We start from the raw sequence: 20,570 nt of genomic DNA on the forward strand, positions 1-20,570 counted from the left end.
AAAAAAAAAATTGATAGGTATATAAAATAGTTTGTCTTCTGACTTTGTTGAGCAATTTTTTGCGGTCTGCTTCTGCCACATGGTGTGACAAATGTTGACTGCATAATGTTCAGCAAAGTAAAATTTTTAATCACATGCTAATTCACCAACAGATGGATGGGATTTTGCTCCCTGTGCTATTTCTGTTGTACACTTAAAATGCTCAAAAATCTTGAAGAAGCTTATGGAGACATGCATGCTTGTGTCCCCACTCTGAAATGGAGTTTGAGGGGCATGTGAAGATCTTTCTGATTTATCAAAACTGTCCAGTAATTCAAGTGTATGCATGTGTATGAGCATGGACATGTGACTATGAGTTGGGCTGTTGCTGAATGTTTGTTTCTAGCTGTGACTCAATGGTTTTATTATGTACTTGGTCACTGCAGTTGTGGACAATTCTAGCTGTGTCCAGATTGTCTGGAAAGTTTCCTTCAGATGTAACGAAAACATTGCATTTGCAGGGAAGGCTTAATTGATGGTTTTGATGACTAGGACTCTGAAAAGTCTGGTGTTTGGTATTTGAAACAATTAGTCTTTCTCATAGGATATGCATAGCCAGACTCTGATTATGGCTACACATGTGCATAAGCAAAGATGCTTTCTTTGAAGCTGTTTTTTATTCAGGCAGAGGTAACTATGATCAGAACCTATCTCTATTGCTTTTATTTACTTCTGAAGTGTCAAATGAGTCAAGTCTTTACCAAAAATTTCCTACCATGACCCGAAAATGAGTGGTGACACTTGGCACATCACACTACTGTTTTCACAGAGAACAGATAATTAAATTCTGTCTTTTTCCGTAAGTTTAGCTGCACTTTGATATTAAAGTAGGTTATAAACTTTTTAAGAGTTTCATTAAGAGTTTAAGATTATAAAAATGAATATAGCTGCACCCACTGTAACATTACATAGTTTTACGTCAGCAGATGATCCAGATGATAGAACTTTTACAGTGCTGTCAAAATAGACTCCTCTAAATTTATTGTATTATTCCAAACTGAAAAACTGAGACTTCCAATGTGTGAATTTGTATTCTCTTCTGGAAACCCTTCTCTACATAAAGGGTAGCAAAAAGATAGGTAATGTTGGACCTTCTCAGATGGAGCTTGCAAAAATTCATTGACTTAAGTGAGATAGTAACTGAAATTGCTGTTGGTTTTTTACTACGTGTCCATCCTACCCAATGCACAGCCCACAAAATTAGGTTTGTTGAGAGGTAGAAGTCATCCGTCTACACATAAATCAAGGGAGCATCAGCATGGGTCCTCTGCTGCCATTTTACCAGCCAGCTTCTTGAAATCATGGTGTTCCTGCTTGAAACAAACTTTGCAACTTGTATTCAACTCTGCTAACTTTACCCAAGCATAAAGACCATGCTGTATTACCTATTGCAAGGGTGAGGGCTGTCTTAAGATTTATCGTTTTCAAGTCACATAAGGTATTTAATGTCTTGGATTCATCTACATGGACCAATGTAATTTGCAAGGGTAATGAGGCCAATTCTTTGCAACCCTTTCGATTCTGTTTTCCCACAGCAGCTTACTTAGACTGTCAGCAGTCATTCAAATTAAGCATGCCCAAACTACTATGAGACAGTTATTCAAGCAAGTTTATTTTCTTTTCCTCAAAACAGTAACAAAAATGACTTTTAAATCAGAGGATAAATCATGGCGATGTAATGAAGATGCTTGTAAATTTTCAGACAGGATCTGGATTCTCTTAGCAAGATATTTTAGGTCTTAAAATGAAACAAAGTACTATAAATGAAGATGTTTGTCATATCCTCAGCAACAGAATATTGCAGGGGCAATCTAGAATTAATTGTGTGGTGTTTGAATTGGATGATCATTAATCCAACAATGTTTTGTAAGTTGTGAATAAATTACCAGAAGAAATAATTTCATTCCAATATGCTGTAGCACTTCAACATTGATTAACATTTTAATTAGTAAGAGCTGTCTGGATGGGAAGATGTTTAACTTGTGGCACACATTTGCGATTTTGCTTTTTTTAGAGGAAGTAATTGTGTCGAATTGAAGAAAGAAACTGAAATTAAAATTCAGGCACTAACGTCAGATCACAAATCTAAGGTAAGCAAACAGCCAATTTTAACACATGCAATGTCTGAAATAGAGATTTTGAGACTCAAGTGGTGTTTTACTTTCTTGGAAGCATATGAATGATTTTTAGCAATAATGACATGTCAAAAAGAATGGGAGTAATCAATTGTCTAAAAGTGCTTCTTTGAAAAAATATCTAAAAAGCAGCATCAATTTCCTGCTCTTTTAACACTTATTGAAGAAAGCACCATATGCGTGCCTTATAAAGCAAAACTGGTCATTTATGTCAGTTCTAACTAAACAAAGAGAAGTTTGGATGCTAGATACATTCCCATACTATATACATAAAGAAGTTTCTTTTTCATTTTCCATCCATATCACCATGGGTGACACTTACTAGTGTTTCTCCTGCCTCCGAAGAAAGCAAAAGTCTGAAGTTGTTCTTGAGCCAAGTGCCTTCTTATTTGTACTCTTTTTTTTTTTCTCCAGGAAATATTTCTGTTGTTCTCTTCAAGGTGCTAGAGAATAAAATTGCTCAGAGGCCAAGTCCAGTTCATTTAAAAGAACTTTTTTCAAGTTGTGATTCTTTGTTCATGTTGAGTTGCGCAGAGCAACCTCTATGCTAATACTATGCTCATTGGCTTCATACTTTCCTTAAAAGTTTTATCTACCACTTTTTGACATGCTTTCAAGTTTCTGAAAGATATTCCAAATAGAGGGTAGCAGGAACACTGTAAGACACATCCATGTACAAAGTGGCTGAAGGGAGAAGATTGCAGGAGAGTGAACACAGTGTGTAAGTAGGAGTGCTAATGTAAAAGCTGAAATCTGTGGAACAAATCAGGTGAGTATAGGAAATACAAACAAAACGGCCACAACTTTTGAGACTTAGAAAATTAGGGAATTAAGGTTGTTTTCAGCTTTTCTTCTCCTGATTTTATTATTTGATGCTCTTACTTCATGATTTTTTCACTTTACATGAATGTAAAGAACACCCTGTTTTTTTCAAATAAGAGTTGTTTATTTTTGGTGCTTTTTCAGCCATAGGCTTAGGATAACCCCCTGAAAAAAAATCTAGAGTACCTTTCTCATCTTCCTATTTCCTTCTCCAATTAAGAGTCCAGAAGTGTTTTCTTAAAAAAGAAAAAAGGAAAAAAACTTGTGGACAAAAAATATTTCACTCATTTCCTAGTGAAGAAACTCTCTGAGGAGCACTAGGTCCCTATCACCTAGACATAAGCTCCAAAACTCATTGGGAGTTATACTGTGTAGAAAATTCTTTGCTGTGATCTTCACTTCCCACTTGTGTCTGGAGTTAAGGAGTCTGATACATGTACAAAGGACATCCAAGTGTTCATTAATCTTCCAAATCCTATGACTCATATTTTCCCTTTCCACAGATATATGTAGTTTCTGAGTTCTTTTTTTTTTTTTTTTTTTTTTAATCCGGCTTTCAAACCATTTTGTTTAAATGTAATCTGTACCTGTAAAAAAGGTTGACTTTTGTCCACTCCCATGTCAGGTTTTAGGATGACATATTCAGAGGAGACTTAAAAGTAAGCTCCTTTGAAATGACAAGCCTCTATGTGTTGGGTAACTTGTGAAGAATACCTCTTCAATTCTACATCTGTGGTTTTCTCTAGGTTAGTGGTTTTCAATATCTTGCTTGCTGTGGTTCCATCACGATTTTCCGTATCAGTTTTAGTATTCTCACAGACTCCTTTTGTTTCAGTTACTGTGTGTAGGCCCTTGAATTATTCCCAGAGATCATTCAGAGGTTTGGAAGCAACAAGTTGGAAAACAGTGATCAAGACCATAGGGAAATTAACTTTTATCCTAGATGAATGTAGGTGCAATTAAATTAGATGAAATTCTAAAATGCTGGATGCAGTGCACTGATATCATGGGACTTTGATTAATTAACAGTTGTTTGGCAGTTCTCAGTATTTGCTCCACTAATTTGGAATCAAATGGTACTGTAGTTCAGTTTTAATTACAGCTCATGTCCTCCAGTGCAACTCTGTCACAGTATACATGTACAGTTTTAGCACCAGAGACCTTTTCATCTACAAAAGTCTTCTTGTCATAAGAAAATATGCAGCTCAAGTTTGGCCTAAGATTAAACCTGAATGTCCCAATGTATTACACACACATCTACTGAAGCAGACGGAAATTACTCCCATGCATTGAAAATGTAGGTCCCACTCAAGCTGAGGATGAAAAGAGAAGAAAAAAGATTACTTCAAAGATTATTCCTGCTTGAACTTAGTGACTAAAGAAACATCTTGCATATATCCTATGCAAAAGAAAGTTTCCAATCAAGATTTTAATTAGTCTCTTAGGCACAGAGAAGGAGCAGATGAAAGGACAGGATTACAAATGGTCTGTAGGGCAGGAAAAATTAGTTACCTCATGGTTATTTTTCTTATCACTTTAGGTAAGCAACACTACCTTAAGTAGGACAAGAGCGCAATGCAATTGCAATAGTCATTTTTTACTGTGATGGTAATAAATTGGAGAAAAGCAGGGATGTACATGGAATTTATTACATCTGAACTTGGAAGTGTATCACAGATCTGTGGCAAAATTGGATTTCACATGATTTAATGGCCTTGAGTTCTAAGGTCATCTCAATCACGGTCAAATTGTATATTTCAAATCTTGTAACAGTTGTTCAGCAAATCCCTTTTATCCTTCTCACCAGGCTATATCTTGCTTTCCCTGAAGTAAGACTTCGAGTTTGCATGATATGCATTAAAAAAAGAGACCTTCCCTTTCCCACACCCAGCGAAAAACTTGTTTTGGAAGCAGCCATACCTACTTCTTAGTCTGCATGCTGAGTTGAGTTTAGTAGCATGTTTGTCCATGAGCACAGTCAATGTTATATTATTCTTATTTCCTATATTTTCAGATTAAATACTTAATACTGCCATGCTTAAGTCTCTCTGTGGTTTTCTGCTTTGGTATCAGCATATCTGAGATGCTGGATTCCTGCCTTCATTTTCTTCTGTAGTTTATGTGTTTATCAACCATTTAGGAACAGTGATCACATTAAACATTTGCAATTGGCACTTGATTCTTTTCTTAATTTCGTTGGGCTTTGTGGCAGTTTTTTTTCAGTTAAGTCACAAAATACTTCCACCAAGTTTTCCACTACTTATACATTTATTTGTTTCACTATTTTTATTTTATTTGAAATTTTAATTGAAGTGTCTAGTTGTTTGAAGTGCTGTAGATCTTAAAGAAGGATGTCCAGAAAATGCTTATTTCAAAAATTTGATTAATCTTGCTTTGAAATTGTCCACTCAGCATTATAAGGAGCTTAGATTAAGCTTGCTTCAAATAGAAGTGATGTAGGTAAGTGCTAGAGGTGAAAAGCTATCTGCCCCTTAAGTTTTCTGTAATGCCATCCAAAAAATGAGTGCTTTTTCCTTACCAACTTGCAAGCATTTATTTTGCCTTGTTTTAAAACTGGATCTTTAGAACTTGTTTTTATGTCTGTGAAGACAGCACTGCGTTAGGAACTTCTTAATAAAGATATTAGCTCCCCAGACTGCACCATATCCTTCAGTGCATGTATCACTTAGTAGCTCGTACGTTTTGATTTAGTGTACACTGACCCATCTGCACAAAATTAAGTATTAATTGTTTTGCTGAAGATAAATTCAGACCTAAATACCATGATGAATTAGGCCTATATTAGTCCTACCAATGTTCTGCCTCAAAGTGCTTTTGTTGTTTGTTTCTTTTCCTGACAGCTGCAGAACACTCGAAGTAGTGTTCTGTCAGATGCTTCTGCCCCAAATTGTATCTGTTCTGATATGGAACACGTATTTAACTGTAATTAAATGCAGGTCTTGCTTTCAAGTAGTAGTAATCACCCTGTTCTTTTATGAAATTACTTGCTCTGGTGCTTTTTAAGTGCCCTTTTCTTTCACTATCACCAGAGTGTGCACAACAGTGTGTTCTGCATTATGCAGAGCTACTGCAGGCCCACATCTAAAATACTGGCATTAATCTCTCCATTTCTGAGCAATCTTGAAGCAGTTTTTTAATTTGAAGAGTAAGGTTTAGCTTTTTGTAGAAGGCGACCCAAATGCTATTAGTTACCATAGTAGCACTGGAAATGACTGTCTGACAGTAGGTTTATTTTTTATAAGGCACATTTTATATACCATTTATGGAAAAGTGGGATAGCTTGTCAAAATATCCAAAGATTATTATTAAAGGATAATAAAATGTATCTTTCTATTAGCTTCTTTTTTAAATCATTGAGCATGGTATATTATTGCCAGAACAACTCTGGTGGTTTAGACTTCTTCACATTGTCTCTTGGGAACTTTCCAAAACTTTAATCTCTTTATTCTTGTGAGTCTTGGGAGATAAACACAAGAAGAATACTTGTCAGATTCCCTGCTGACTTAATGAATATAAAAGAAAGATATGTAGTCTATCCTAAGATTCAGGTTGTATCAATACAGGATTTCTCTGTAAAAATGAATGTTTATAAAACAGTCTCCACAAAATCCAAGGCTGTACTTAAGCCCTCAGAGAAATCCTGTTTACTAGTTTTTTTTTCCCATTTTTAATTTCAATATTCTTAATATATATTTTTTCCTTAAAACCAAGAATATGGCAGCATTTTTATAATGAATGTTGTTGAGAATGTTTTAAAATAATGTTAGTATAGTCAAGAGCATAAATACAGCCAATTTAATGAGGACGCTTTAGGTAATAGTCTTAATGGTGTGGGTTTCTTTGTTTTTATAATACACTGTGGTGTCCTCAGTGGTTTCATTATTCTTTGAAGCAATTTTACTTCTGTAACTTCATTTTTGTGTTTTAGCTGCATTCTCCAGAGTCTTTGTTATGACTGTCTCCACATCATCTTCAGCAGCAGTAACAGTTGATGTTATAGCCTGAGAACCACTGGCAAATCTGCTGTTCTTTTTCTACAGGTCAAAGAGATTGTGGCACAGCACACTAAAGAGTGGTCTGAGATGATCAATACGCATAGTGCAGAAGAGCAAGAAATCCGTGATTTACACTTGAACCAACAGTGTGAACTACTGAAGAAACTGCTGATTAATGCTCATGAACAACAGACCCAGCAGCTAAAATTTTCACATGACAGGTAAGCAGGGCAGTGCTACCTGAGGATGGATTGACTCATGCTTGTTGTGTAGAATGCTCTATTTCTTATGTTTATAGTTCTTGTACTGCTGTCAAAGATGCTGTACTGTGTGTGTGGGAGAAGAAAACTAAGTCATCAGGTAATAGAGTAATGTGGGAGTGGGCTTCTTGGCTGGTTTAGGTTATGTGAACTTCATTGAAAGGCACTGGATGTGATGAAGTGGTGGCAGTTTGCATTCAGCTGTGAATGTGCTTGCACTTTGCCTAGGAACTTGAATTCAAGGCCTGGAAACTGAGAAATATCAAATACAGAATATCTTTTGAAGTTACTAGCAGTTCTGAATACGTATGTTTATAGCATTGGTGGTTACAAGAAAGATCCATGAAACAAACGATTGTAAAAATAGTAATAGTGGAGTAATGATAATACCAAGCTACATTAGACTAACAATATCCTGTCAGTCACTGGAGATGCAGATGATACTGCATGACGCCACTGATGCTACTTAAGTGATTGACTGTCCTGCTCATTTCAAATTAAAAGAAATTAAATACAAAGAGTATCCAGTCTGCTAAAAATTGTAGTAAGTACAGATGTCATTATATTCTGCCATGATCTATTATGTGAAGCAGATTAACAGCACATGAATGCAGTATGTGTGTGTGTGAACATATTCATATGCAATTGTCATCAGCATCTTTCACATCAAAAGAGTAGGGAAAAATGAATAAATAAATTACATTTTTAAAGTCCTGACTGAAAAAAGCAGCTTATTTTTGCACCAGAAAGAACACATGCTGGGGCACGCAAGTTTTCCATCCAACAGACAATTGTCACAGCCAAGAGCTTTTAGTGAGCTCATCTTTATGTTAATCTCTGTGTTAACCCATGTATTCTAGCTGTCTTTCAGTATGTACCCCAAACTAAACTTCAAGAATTCTTACTTCATAATATAAATGCATTGTTCAAAAAACTCTCCTTGGAGGAAGGTAACTACCTTTGGTACTGTACCTTTGAATCATACTGAACTGCACTGGCCCAGAGAAATTAGTTCTCTTTGGTTTGGAGAGTCCAGTTTTCTGTCTTATATGAAGCTTATTGCAGTGCTTGGAAGATATTCTTCTAATGTTTTACCTGCTCATGAAATATGATTTCTTTTATTCATCTTTTCGAAAGTAAATTTGTGTTTGCCTTCCATACATTCTCTCCATAACCTTTAAGGCCAACACTGTGGGAATCCATTAGATCTACACTAGGGCTAAGTTAAAAAATAAAAAAAAGGGTAGGCGGAGGGGGGCATTTTTTTTCATGTCTTTGTGTTTAGAATTTCTGCATCCCTGTTGTTGTTTAAATGGCCCTATATAATTTCTTGTAAGTGCTTCGTATGCTCTGATCAGTGGATTTTGCTATTGTTAAAAATTGTCTGTGTTCAGTCTACATATTGTTCTATTTTCAGAGTTACTGATTGCCAGAGCTCAAAATCTACATCCTGATAAATGTACTTTATTTTCTCAGCTGTCCCAGGAGTTACAACCTTTCAATTTCTTTTTGCTTTGTTCATTGCAATTAGTTCTTTTCTGCTTATTCAGGAGTTTGTATGTGCAGACTGGGGATTTTGTATGTAAAACAAATGTGAGAGTGTATCTCAGTGTATTAATATTTCAGAGGAATTTGTGACCATAGGAGAAGAAAAGTCTATTTGAGTGCAGCATGGGAGGTGGGTCATTCTGTCAGTGTGCTGTTCTCACTGCTTTTCTCTCCATGAGCTGAAGTAATGAGAAGCTATCATAAAAGAGAACACGGAGTTGGTAGGAAAGATCAGTCATATAAAACGATGTAGCTATCTGCTGCAGGGTGGGTAGTTTCCCATCGTGTGCACAGAGAAAAGCAATTGCAGTTCATGCTTTCAGCTCATTTAAAAACAAAGCAGAAGACAGCAGTAACTACTAAAAATCTGAAGCTTACTGAACTCCAGGGGTGCCATCCCCCTCTACCTGCCCACATGGTTTAGCTTTACTGACTTGAATGTAGTGAGTTTGCAGCATTTCAGAGATTGAGGACCTGAAGCTAATGTCTGCAGCATTATGAAATTGAATAACATGAGAGAGAAACTATATAGTTATCCAAACAAGACTTTGTGACAAATTAGCACACTTCAGTGTAATCTAAATGTATGTATAAATTCCAGAGATAAGCTTATTTAAGAGTGTTTAAACTCTTGTATCCTCTTAGAATATGCCTGTACAAATTTCAGCATTTCAGTCAGCATGATACTGTAGGAAATCAGCAGTTAAATCTTGCAGTTGATTGTGTGCTTTTTCAGAATCCTTTCTTTCTTTACCTTCCTGGCTTATCTGCATTTTGCAAATAACTTTGACTAGGGTATCCCTGTCACCTCTGAGCAGGAGGGAGTTCTCTGCCGTGACATAGTGCTGCCAGCCACGGCAGCACGGCTTGAATTTGGGACTTGGTGTGAAGCTCAGCATCAGGCAGTTTGGCAGGGAACTGATGCGAAAAACTCTGACCACATCTTTGGGGAACGCTATTTTAGAAACAAAGAGTAGTCCCTACAAATGTTCCTTGGTGATTTTAAGAGGAAAATAAGATTTTTCTTGTCTTCTACTAAAAATATTTTTTACTTCTTGCAAGCAGCGGAAACAAAAAACACCATGAGGACTTGTTAGCAGTGCAACTGAGAGCTAAATCACAGCTGCCAGAACAGAGCAGTGACATGCAGACAGGCTTTGGCTCTTCCAGCCATATCTGTGGCTGAAGCTTTATTTTGAAATCATCAGTGTTGCACAGTAGTCCTCTAATCCTCCTAACTTTTTTCACTCTGAAATTATATCTGATGCAAATAGATTAAATCAGTTTCAGCACCCACGCTGAACATTTTTCATATCCCTGTGTACAGAAATAAAAATAGATAACTTCGGAACTGCTCTTAAGGCAGTTTACTTGAAAATTACTTCAAACTCAGTTTAGAAAATAAAACTTTTATTTGGAGAAAGGATTGCTAGAATGAAATGTGCTGTCAAGTGAACATTTTTAGAGCTCTATCCTGTTTTTACTCTGTTGCTACTGTTTTAAAATCTTCATTCTGGAAATGTTTCAACTCATGACTGTTTGGATAAAAAGAGAGTGCTGCATTTCTTTAATAAAATTCAAAATATGGAAAATATAAATCATGGAACAAAATTTCCTCATGCTGTTTAATGACTTCTAGTGATTAAGGAAAGCATAAGAAATTCAGTAACAACATTTTGTTAAATTAAGCACTTTGTTCTTTGCCACACCCTTCCTGTGCATATTAAACACTTAATATTCTGGGTTGTAAGTACAGTTGTTTGGCACTCTAAGATCACATCCAGGAAGAGAAACTGAGGCACTGCCTTGGCTTTCAGCCTGTGACTTTTAGATGCTTTTGCACTACTGGGGACTTCACAATTATTATTGCCAGTTATCCACTGTCTAATTTCCATATATTATTCCTGTTTAAATAAGCACTTAATATCAAGAGCTGCCAGAGCCAGAATATTGAGCAGGCAGAAAGCAAGAGCTAGCCTTCAGGGAAGGCCTTTCTGTAGTGTGGCTGCTTTACCCAGCCTGAAGAAGAGCTGAATTCCACTCGCTCACAGTTCATAAGCTGTTTCTGAAAGTCATCATCTGTGCTGTTACTTCCAGCAATGAACAATGACTTTACTGACTCTCCTGACACAACCTAGTTTCACAGAATAGGCTTCAAGGTTCACTGAGTCATCAGGAGAAAATAAGCACAGACCTGACCACAGTCTAAACATAAGACTCTTCTCAGTCCCAAAGTAGAAGTCTTGACAAGATGGCTGTCAGCTCATACCACAACCAACAAGTACTAGTACTGTTGCAGTCCTATTCGGAGTGCAGGATAGGTACTAAACAAGTTTCATTTTCATAGCTGATGGTAGCTCTTACTCAGATATCTCCTATTGTATTAAAGAGAAAGGAATATTGTCTACCTCATAATAACATTTGAAGTGTGAATGCTTGGAGCTCATCTTTACAACTATATTCTCTGTGACAAATGGAGATTTCTGGATACTTGCTCAAATTGTCTCAAATGAAGTCTACCCAAAGGAAAGCAATTTTTATATGGCCCAGTCTTTCCTTATCCCTAATGCTTCAAGTACAAAATAAACTACAATGTAGAGTAACAACAGGAAACCAATTTCATTAGTGATTGTACTTTGGGCATTAATGGTTTTCTTTGGTTTTGCCTAGGGAAAGCAAGGAGATGCGTGCAAACCAGGCTAAAATATCTATGGAGAACAGCAAAGCCATAAGCCAAGATAAATCTATCAAAAACAAAGCAGAAAGAGAGAGGTAAGTATCAGAGCTTCTTTCTTGAAAAAGGAAGAACACTGTCCAAATCTGAAAGGTGAACTCACAGATTTAATTCTGTTAAAAGCACACTTTTATGTAGGGAAACATCTGATGAGTGTTCTAAATATGTATTTTAGATTACTGTTTTAAGAAAGATGTTACTTTTCTCATGTCTATTGTTTTAATAATTGTTTTGTCCTAGTTGGGGAAATAGAGAGGTTCTTAACTTCATATGTATCAGCGGTGAGTGACTGGTGTAGGTCTAATGATTGTAACGACTGTGCATATAAGTGCAGTGTACTTCTTTGCTGTTGCTTTTTTAATGAAATTAGGACTATTCTGAAGTGGGAGTATGAGGTTTGGTGCTAGGTGGACTTAGAATAACTGGAGTGGCAGTATCACTTAACACACAGGAGGTGGTACCAGTGAAAGGTTTTCTCCCTTTTGTACTGACAAATGGAAGAGGAGTTGAATACAAAGCAGGAGTGAAAGGGAGCTAAAAGTGACGATAGTAAGTGGAGAGGGTGATGAGAAGTAGGAGTGAAGAAGCTGGAGATGCACTGTACAACAGCACACGTTTATACTCTGCTCCTGAACTGAGCCATTCTTTTTCTTATTATGTGCCAGTACTGGGAATGTGATCTACATCCAGGCTCAGCTAACCAAGAGCACTGTTGTATTTGTATAAGTGGGTTATTCACAGCACATTTGGGGAAGATGGTCTTAATTGACTTGAGAGACTAGAGAAAGAGCTGCCAGTGCTAGCTACTGAGACTTTTTGGAGAATTGATTTGCTTTGTAGCTACTTTAGTTTCCAAGTAAGCAGATAGAAGCAGAATCTACATGATGATGTCTTGTAAGATTTCAAAGTTTCCTCTTCACTTTAGGCTTGCCATCTGACTCATTCTTTTCTCTTTACATTCCCTCCTTGTTACTGGACTGTGTTGGTCAAAAGGCTTGGACTTATTCCTGCTAAATTGAACCCCTTGAGTGTTACAAACTCCTGGCTTATCAGGCAGATTAATTGTCAGAGGCCTTGGTAACTGTATGCTTAGTTTATGTAAGACCTCCAGTAAAAATTCCTAGCCAAATCTGTTCTCGTATTTGAATGCAGTTCTGGTTTTTAGGTTTGCATTTAGTCTGATTTGTTATGATATTCTGATACATTTCATAACAAAAAATCCTAAGAAGAGACACTTACATCTTGGTCTCATATGTAAATAGTAATTGTATATTCATATTTTTTGTACAAGTAATATGTTTAAGAACCTTGAAGCACTGCTAAACTAACATTACATATCATCATCAGATATTTTTTCCCTTTACTACTGTTAGAGATACAGCACTTTGCTCTAAATTAATTTGGATATATAGAGTGTGCAATAAAAGATATGCAAATGAATTAACAGTTTTTTAATTTCCATCCACTATTCTTCAGTAAGGGAAAAAGTCAAATTTAATTCGCACCCATCTTCATCTCTTTTCAAGCCTTCAATCACACTGTAAGGTAATTGGAAACAGTGAGCTGTAAAAGCCAGGACCGTGTTTGACTTACCACTAACCCCACGTATTCTGAAACTAAAATATATTTTATGATTCTCTCTGTTGATGCCTTTGAGTTTCTTTTTTCAGTAAGTCTTCATGGACAATGTTTGTATCTTTTCAGAAGAGTCAGAGAATTGAACAGCAGCAACACGAAAAAGTTCCTGGAAGAGAGAAAAAGGGTAACTATAACCTTGACAAAGTCAATGGACACTATTTCTGGATGTTCATTTTCACTTCTGTGCTGAGAATACAGCTCTAGTAAACAAACAAACAAATGTTATTCCTTGCTTAGTTCCACATACTTGTGGTATAAAGATCTAACTTCTACATGAGAGGGAAATTTTAAATCTGTAAAGTTAGTGTTCATTGTTGTCTGCTACTTCAACATAGTGTATGTCATGTAAAATATGTATAAATGTATATATTTTTATATTAATTGGTCTTTTTAAGACTGTGTGATATAAGGGCCACCTATGATTTTTTGGTACCATCCAGAAGAGGCAAGACTGTATATATGTATAAGTTCAATTAAGTTTTTGTTTCCTGTATTAATAATGTGTTACATTTTTCTCCCAATATTTTCTCTTGCTTATAGCTTGCAATGAAACAGTCAAAGGAAATGGATCAGTTGAAAAAAGTTCAGCTTGAGCATTTAGAAGTCTTGGAAAAGCAGAATGAGCAGGTATTTTATTTAAAATGCTTAAAACAAAAGCAGGCTAGTAGAAATGGTGACCAGAATGAGGCTGAATAAAATACTTCTAAGTGTAAATCATTACCAGACTGAGAAAGATGACCTTGTCATGATCACTTACCTATTTGGGGAGTTAAAATGAAGAGGTGAAGTGACTTAAATAATAACAAGAACCAAGTTTGTTTCATATAAGCCTGTGAAAGCCAGAGACTCAGCTAGTCAGCCACGCTGGTGCTCATTGGCTGTATCAGTAATAAAAAAAGTCCACCATACATACTTTAATGACTCTGCCAAAAATACCTAAAGTTTCTGTCATTTTTGAACCTACACTTCTAGTGCTGCTTGGAAATTAGACGTAATGCTCAGAGCATCTCTGAATTCCAAGAGACGTTTTAGTTTGGACTGAACTGTAGAGAAGTGTAGTAGTGTGGGGAGTCTTATCTGTACTACTGCACCCCATCCTAATTAAAATACCTTATTATTTTCTGCTTGTTTATAAGCTTTTTTTAAAAAAAGCAAAAGTTGACAAAGCTACTTGGCAAGGAAAGGAAAATTCTAATCTTATTTCTGGTAGGAGCAACACTGTTCTGAGCAGCTCCCTTGCTGAAAGATTGAGCCAGCAGAGCTGTGATAATCACACAGACTTGCAGTAATGCACTTACACAAGTGTAATCTGGAAGGGGAATATATCCAGCAGTTCAGTGAGATGGGAGAGAAGGGGTGTGTTTAATACCCTTTACTTTCAAGGGTTAGGCACTTATTTCTTTGTGACTACATTTTTTAGAGCTTGAACTCTCTGGCAGACATACTATGAATTAAAGTAATCTTGCAGAGGAAAAGGGAAGAGGGCAAATCAAATATTTCTGCTACCACAAGAGAGTTTTACAGCTCCATATGCTGCAACCAAGTTAGCTTGTGGGGTGGTGACAGCAAGTAAGGTCACAAGTAGCAGCAAGTAAGCTTGCTCCATCTCCCTTCTGGACAAGAAAAGATTTTTAGTCTGTTCCCTAAGAAGGTTTCTGTTGATGCCATCCATGATATCCAGTGCTGTTAGATCTGTCCGTCAGTCTGCTCCTGAGCTATATCTGCACACAAACGAAAGGTGGGATAAGGAGACAGCTGGGAGGCAATTGGATTACAGTGGATCTGTGGCATTACTGTAGAAAGCATCACAGACAACTCCCTGTAAACTGTGCTAGTTGACAAAAAATGATGGGCTTGATACAAAGACAGATGTTATCAGTAGTGTCTTTCATTGTTGGCTTCAGAGGGCTTTAGGTCCAGTGTTTGAATGCATAAGGACAAGAGGGAATGATTACAGCTGTGCTTTCAGCCACAATGCAATGGAAACGTGTAAGGAAGATAGGCTGCTGGGAAATAACTGAATTATTAAAGGAGCCACCTCTGCTAGCTTTTAGATTCTTCCCTTACCTGGGGTAACAGCCTCCGCTGCTGTGCAAACAGTAACAGCCTACATGATCCTGCTTGTATTCCATTTTAGTGCAGAGATGAGGTCAGCTTACATCAGCCCTGATTAAATGGAGGAAAAATTGTTCGTGTTCTGGTTATCTCTTTTGTGGGGGCATCCACCATGGGGAGGGTTCCTTAACCTCTTTTTAATCCACTCTGATTTGATCCATCATATACCTCCATACCTGCTCTTCTGACTGCTTCCTTTCAGCCCCTACAGCCCCTACCAATGCAAACCCCGGCAAGGTCTTGCTTTGTTGCTGTATGTATTTATGTGGGAAAGCTAGTTGGATAGAGGTAAAGGTGGTATTTGTTTAATGCGTATTTTGAAGTGTTGGGCTTTTTTCCTGATCAAACAAATGAAGACATTTTTCATGCAAATATACAATGCAGGTAAGTAGAATTATGGGTGGAAGCAGCCTTCAGTACAAACTGTTACGGATTTAAATTTTTGTTTTATGTATGTTTTTCTTGCATTAATTTTTTAGTCTCACTTCAGTTTTCATTCATTTAATTTGCTTCTTGTTGTATTACTCGATTTTGACATTATTATTTTTGTACAAACAGCTTTTGAAATCCTGTCATGCAGTGTCTCAAACACAAGGTAGGATGGATGTATAATAAGCAAACTATTATTTCAGTATGCTTTCCTTCTAAATTCAGTCATTATCGTTGGAGCCTTCCTTGTAAATGCAACCACTGGGAAGTACCTTTGACATAGTAAACACAGTGTTAATCTTGTTTGCACACAGGTATTTGAGCCTGAAACAATATTAACAGTATTTTCTGCTTTAGCCCCTCCAATTCAAATGCATACAAATAGCAATGTAGATAAGAAATATTTAGAAATTAACTTGTATTGTGCAATACTATTGTTACTGGAAGATATGTTCAGATTTTATAGATTGTATTCAACAGTGTCTATTGATCTAAGTTAAACTACTGTAGTGTTAACATACGTTTGATTAACTGCTAACATTGATAGACAGTACTCACATATATTAATACAATGATAAAATAAGAAATTGCACGCTAAAGATAGCAAAGGATAGAATAGATCAGTAGAAGTAGCTTGTTAGTGTCTGAAGAAAAGACTTCCAGCACTTTAAAAGTCACTTTAAAATCCAGTGCATTACAAAGTACAGTAATTATTCTGTGTGGCTATGCTGCTGTAGTGTTCTGAATAATGACTAGTCACAAGAAATCTCGATTAACCCTTGTCATACCAAGGGAGATAGTTGTACTAAGCTTGAATATCCAGTTTTACAGTATTGCCTGATCTGGATTATTTTCTTCAGTTAATAACACAGTTGTATATTTTGTCGCTGAGTGTGACAGCACTCACTTTTCCAACATTCATTTTCAGACATCTAATGAAGGAAAAAGCATTCATCAGGCTAGGAGAATATATTTTTATTTTAATAAATGTGGTTCTTAGCCTGTCTTAGATCTCACTGGAGAGCAAGAACCTTTCAAGCAGTTAACTTCATGTATTCACGGAGCTTTAACACTGCCTCCCAAAAACTCATTGTGTTGTGTTTGTGTGTGCGCCTCAGGATGCACCATCAGAACTGACCTCAAACTAGCAAAAATGGGCATCGTGATCCTATGCTAATGTGTTCCTTGAAACCAAGTTATCTCTAAAAAAATTCTGTACACCGTACAGTGGCATGTGGAATATTTATAGGACACAATGTGCTGACAGTTAAGTCACAAGCCTAAAACGTAAAATGTGTGAGTCACTAAGGAAAAAACAGAGAGTTTTGTTTTAGCTGGAATTGCACTTCATACACAGGCAAAAACAGCCAACATTTCAGAAGAGGTTGTACGTATTGGTTTATTTATTATGTTTTCACATCTCCATGTTAAAATTATTTCTTCATTACTTTCAAGCTTTTGACTCATTTAAATGGAGAGCATTGATTAATTTTTAATCATATTTATGACAGTTTCTTTGCTATTATCATAATTACTTTTTTTCCCCAAGATGATGGTGATGATTATGAAAGTACAAGGCTAGATTGTTCAAGAAAGCACATCTGCACAAGCGCACATTTACCTTGCCAGATGAATGGCTATGCATCTCATTACTTTAGATCTGCATCTGCTCATTTTCACATATGCAAATGTCTGTGTTCATCCAGAGTAGGTGACTACTTGAGCGGGAACTTGTATATCAAATTTCCCTGTCAAAGCAACATTTACAAGTTTTTCTGTGACAGTTGACTTAAATAAAATCCAGTAGCCTGCCTAAGAGATACAAAGCAGTTGGAGAGAAAAGATTTGTTTGGTCTTCCTCTTCCTAAACCTGCCCTAACCCTCAGAAACTTGGTTGTGAAAATAACTTGCCCTCTGGGTCAAATTATTCAGAGTCCTTTGAATTATGGATTTAAATATGTTCCCAAATTGAGAGCTGTCACTGAAAATGAAGAGATGGGGACTCCCTGGATCTTTCAAACCATGGAATTTCAAACTAAAGCACTATATGCAATCTACAAGGAGCTGCAGGAGGGATGAGTGTGTATGAGTGTGTGTGTGTATGAGAGAGAGAAAGAAAATGTTACAAGCTCCTTCTAAGCAGAGGATTCCCAGGCCAAATACCATTTGTACACAATGCTTTAACCTGCTTGCAAAGCCTGAGGCATGCAGAGTTTGTTGCTGGATTCATTGCTGGATTCCTCAGAGTGCAACTGGGTGCAATTTCGTGTGGATTCAATGTGTGTAATCCCATATAGGGCATGTAGCAGTAGTCTAATCTTGAGTTGGAAAAGTCCTTGTCTGTAATAGTAAAAAACGATTAAGCTCTCAAGGCCAGATAAAGATTATTTAAAAAAAAAAAGCAAAAACAAGCATTATCTTGCATATTGCAAGGAGGATGTTACACTGACTTATTTTGATCATTTGTTGTCTTTAAGGAAATAATTTAGTCCCAGATCATGGATTAAGTCTGGATATTTCAGGAAGTAAGCTCACGGCAGTACTCACACAGCAGTGTTTGTGCAGACATTCCCAGATATATTACTGATCAGGAGAAACAGTTCAATCAGCATGTGCCTAGTAACACCCCTCATCCCCTCCTCCCCCCAAAATTGATGCTTTTGCGTTTTACTGTGTATTTCTTCAGAAAGTCAACCCATGCATTTTGGAATAAAATCAAAAATGTTTTCCATTAATTAGCAGACATCTGATTTTGGAAACATAATGGCTTGGTGGGAGGGGGAAGACACATAATGTTATTACTCATATGTTTAGTGTGTTTAGCCTGTATTTCACTTAGATGCTATCATATTAAAAACACAAAAACAAACAAACATGCCAAAAAAAACACACAAAAACAGACTTCAATCTGAACACAAGGTCTAATGCAGTGATTCCTGCGGTTATTTTGGAATACAGGCAAAGGAGATGCAGCAGATGGTGAAGCTGGAAGCAGAGATGGATCGCAGGCCAGCAACAGTGGTCTGAAGCCTCAACATGCAAATTGAAGTTGGAGAACATAGCATCCTTGAAATGAGAGCAAAATTCAAAATGTTATTGCAGAGGTAGAAAAGTCAGCTTTTATTTTATTTTATTTTTTAATATAGAAAGTATAGCTATGGACCACAGAGTTTTAAGTTTGCATTGTTTTGTTTTAACACTGGGCACTGAATTTCCATTGTTAGATGTCCATGATTAGAGTTTCCTTTCTTCAGAAAAACACTAATCAGAAGATGAAGAGTTTGTAAACCCCGTCCTATATTCCTTTTGGTATTTCAGCAGGCAGGTTGTCTGCATCAGAATTATACAATTGGAGCATTGAAACACAATAGATATTTTTAACATTATCTCATATGGCAAAAAAATTCCAGTCAAGTTGTTATTTACCATTTGTGTTCCCATGTGTGCTATATGATGTAGAAACCTCATGCTGCCACATACCAACAAGTGACTTGTCAGATGTCATCAAGCCCATTCAGCTGGATCTTTTTTCTAGGTCACTGTAATAACATTGGTCCCAATCACTCTAATGAGTAGAGTCTGGGCAATTCTTAGTTGTATTTCAAAGTATTTTTCAGGCAGCAGGCAGTAAGCAATTGAAAATCGTGTATCTTTGAAGTACAGTATGTACTAAGCCATCCATCAGATTTACCAACTGTAACAGTAACTTCACGGGATATTTCTGCTATCGTGACGTCATTCACAAGTGCCATATCAACCCTGTCATGTCTGAAAGAAGACATATCCTATGTAAGTTACTGCAACGGTTAGTATGAAGGAAATACAGTGTATTTGTGCCAAAATTGCTCAGTGCTCCAAGGGGTTGTTTTTAGGCACTTTAAGAAAAGTTTACATCGTATGTTGCTTGTACAGAAATTGCGTTTTGATCCTGTTGCTGCAGATCCCAGATATTACAGTTCATTGTAACTTAAAGATTGTTTTAATGGCTTTTGCAAGAAGTTTGTAACTGTGAAAATGTAAAAAGTATTTATACACTTCAGAACCATGACATTGTAGGAAAAAAACCACATACGTGTTGCCACGTGATAAAACTAGTAAGCAGAAATGCTAAGAGTACGTTTGCATGTGATACAAACGCTAATAAGACTGTAATGCCTACTCTGTGACCACAGTCATTCTACTAGCTGGTAAATACTGAATAAATGTATGGCACAGAATCTTGTTTGATTAAATACAAAGACTTTTAGCATAAAAAGGTCTCTCTATGTATGTGTGTATATTAATTACATGGGCATTCTTGATACTTCTAGTAAAAGAAAAGTACATAACTAATTTAATTTTACACAAAAGTATTTATGCAGATTTTCAGAATTTCATATCAGGAATAATCTTTTTATGTCCATTAAATACAAAAACAATTTGCTAATGTGTTAATTTGCATGTTTCCAAAGCTTGCTGTAGTTATTGCAAAACAATGCATGTAAGCATTCTGCTTGGAACTTCTCCATGCTGCCAGTTCGAAGATGACTGCATGGAAAAATGGTAGTTTAGAACAAATCAGATTCCTGATTTCAATGTACTAAGCACCACCTAATTTGTTGTATATGCCTGTACAAATGAATTCTACATATTCCTATAAACAAAATAAATGAAAAGAGATAATTATGTTATTGTCAGTCCTGAGATGAAACTTTCAACTTCTCTAATAAAATCTTAAAATTCAAAACCTCTATTTGTGACCAACAGTGGATTGCAGGGATGGTGTTATTGTTCCCTATGACTTTTTAATATGATGTATTTCCTGTAATGTGCATAGTGTAAATATATTTATATC

The 20,570-nt window shown here is 36.4% G+C and overlaps 1 protein-coding gene across 7 annotated transcripts in view; it reads left to right on the forward strand.

Annotated features, from left to right (window-relative positions):
- The window catches only part of PLCB4 (phospholipase C beta 4), a 241,677-nt gene extending 221,115 nt beyond the window's left edge, over window positions 1-20,562 (forward strand). For all 7 annotated transcript variants that reach the window (XM_048938282.1, XM_048938281.1, XM_048938284.1 and 4 more), the window contains 7 exons: window positions 2,054-2,129; window positions 7,058-7,233; window positions 11,491-11,592; window positions 13,259-13,316; window positions 13,733-13,819; window positions 15,866-15,902; window positions 18,695-20,562. In XM_048938282.1, the coding sequence (XP_048794239.1) occupies window positions 2,054-2,129; window positions 7,058-7,233; window positions 11,491-11,592; window positions 13,259-13,316; window positions 13,733-13,819; window positions 15,866-15,902; window positions 18,695-18,783 (625 nt within the window). In that variant the 3' untranslated portion in view covers window positions 18,784-20,562. The remainder of the gene's footprint in view (window positions 1-2,053; window positions 2,130-7,057; window positions 7,234-11,490; window positions 11,593-13,258; window positions 13,317-13,732; window positions 13,820-15,865; window positions 15,903-18,694) is intronic.
- Window positions 20,563-20,570: the final 8 nt, after the last annotated feature.

This window comes from Lagopus muta, chromosome 2, assembly GCF_023343835.1.
Source record: "Lagopus muta isolate bLagMut1 chromosome 2, bLagMut1 primary, whole genome shotgun sequence".
Classification (NCBI taxonomy): domain Eukaryota; kingdom Metazoa; phylum Chordata; class Aves; order Galliformes; family Phasianidae; genus Lagopus; species Lagopus muta.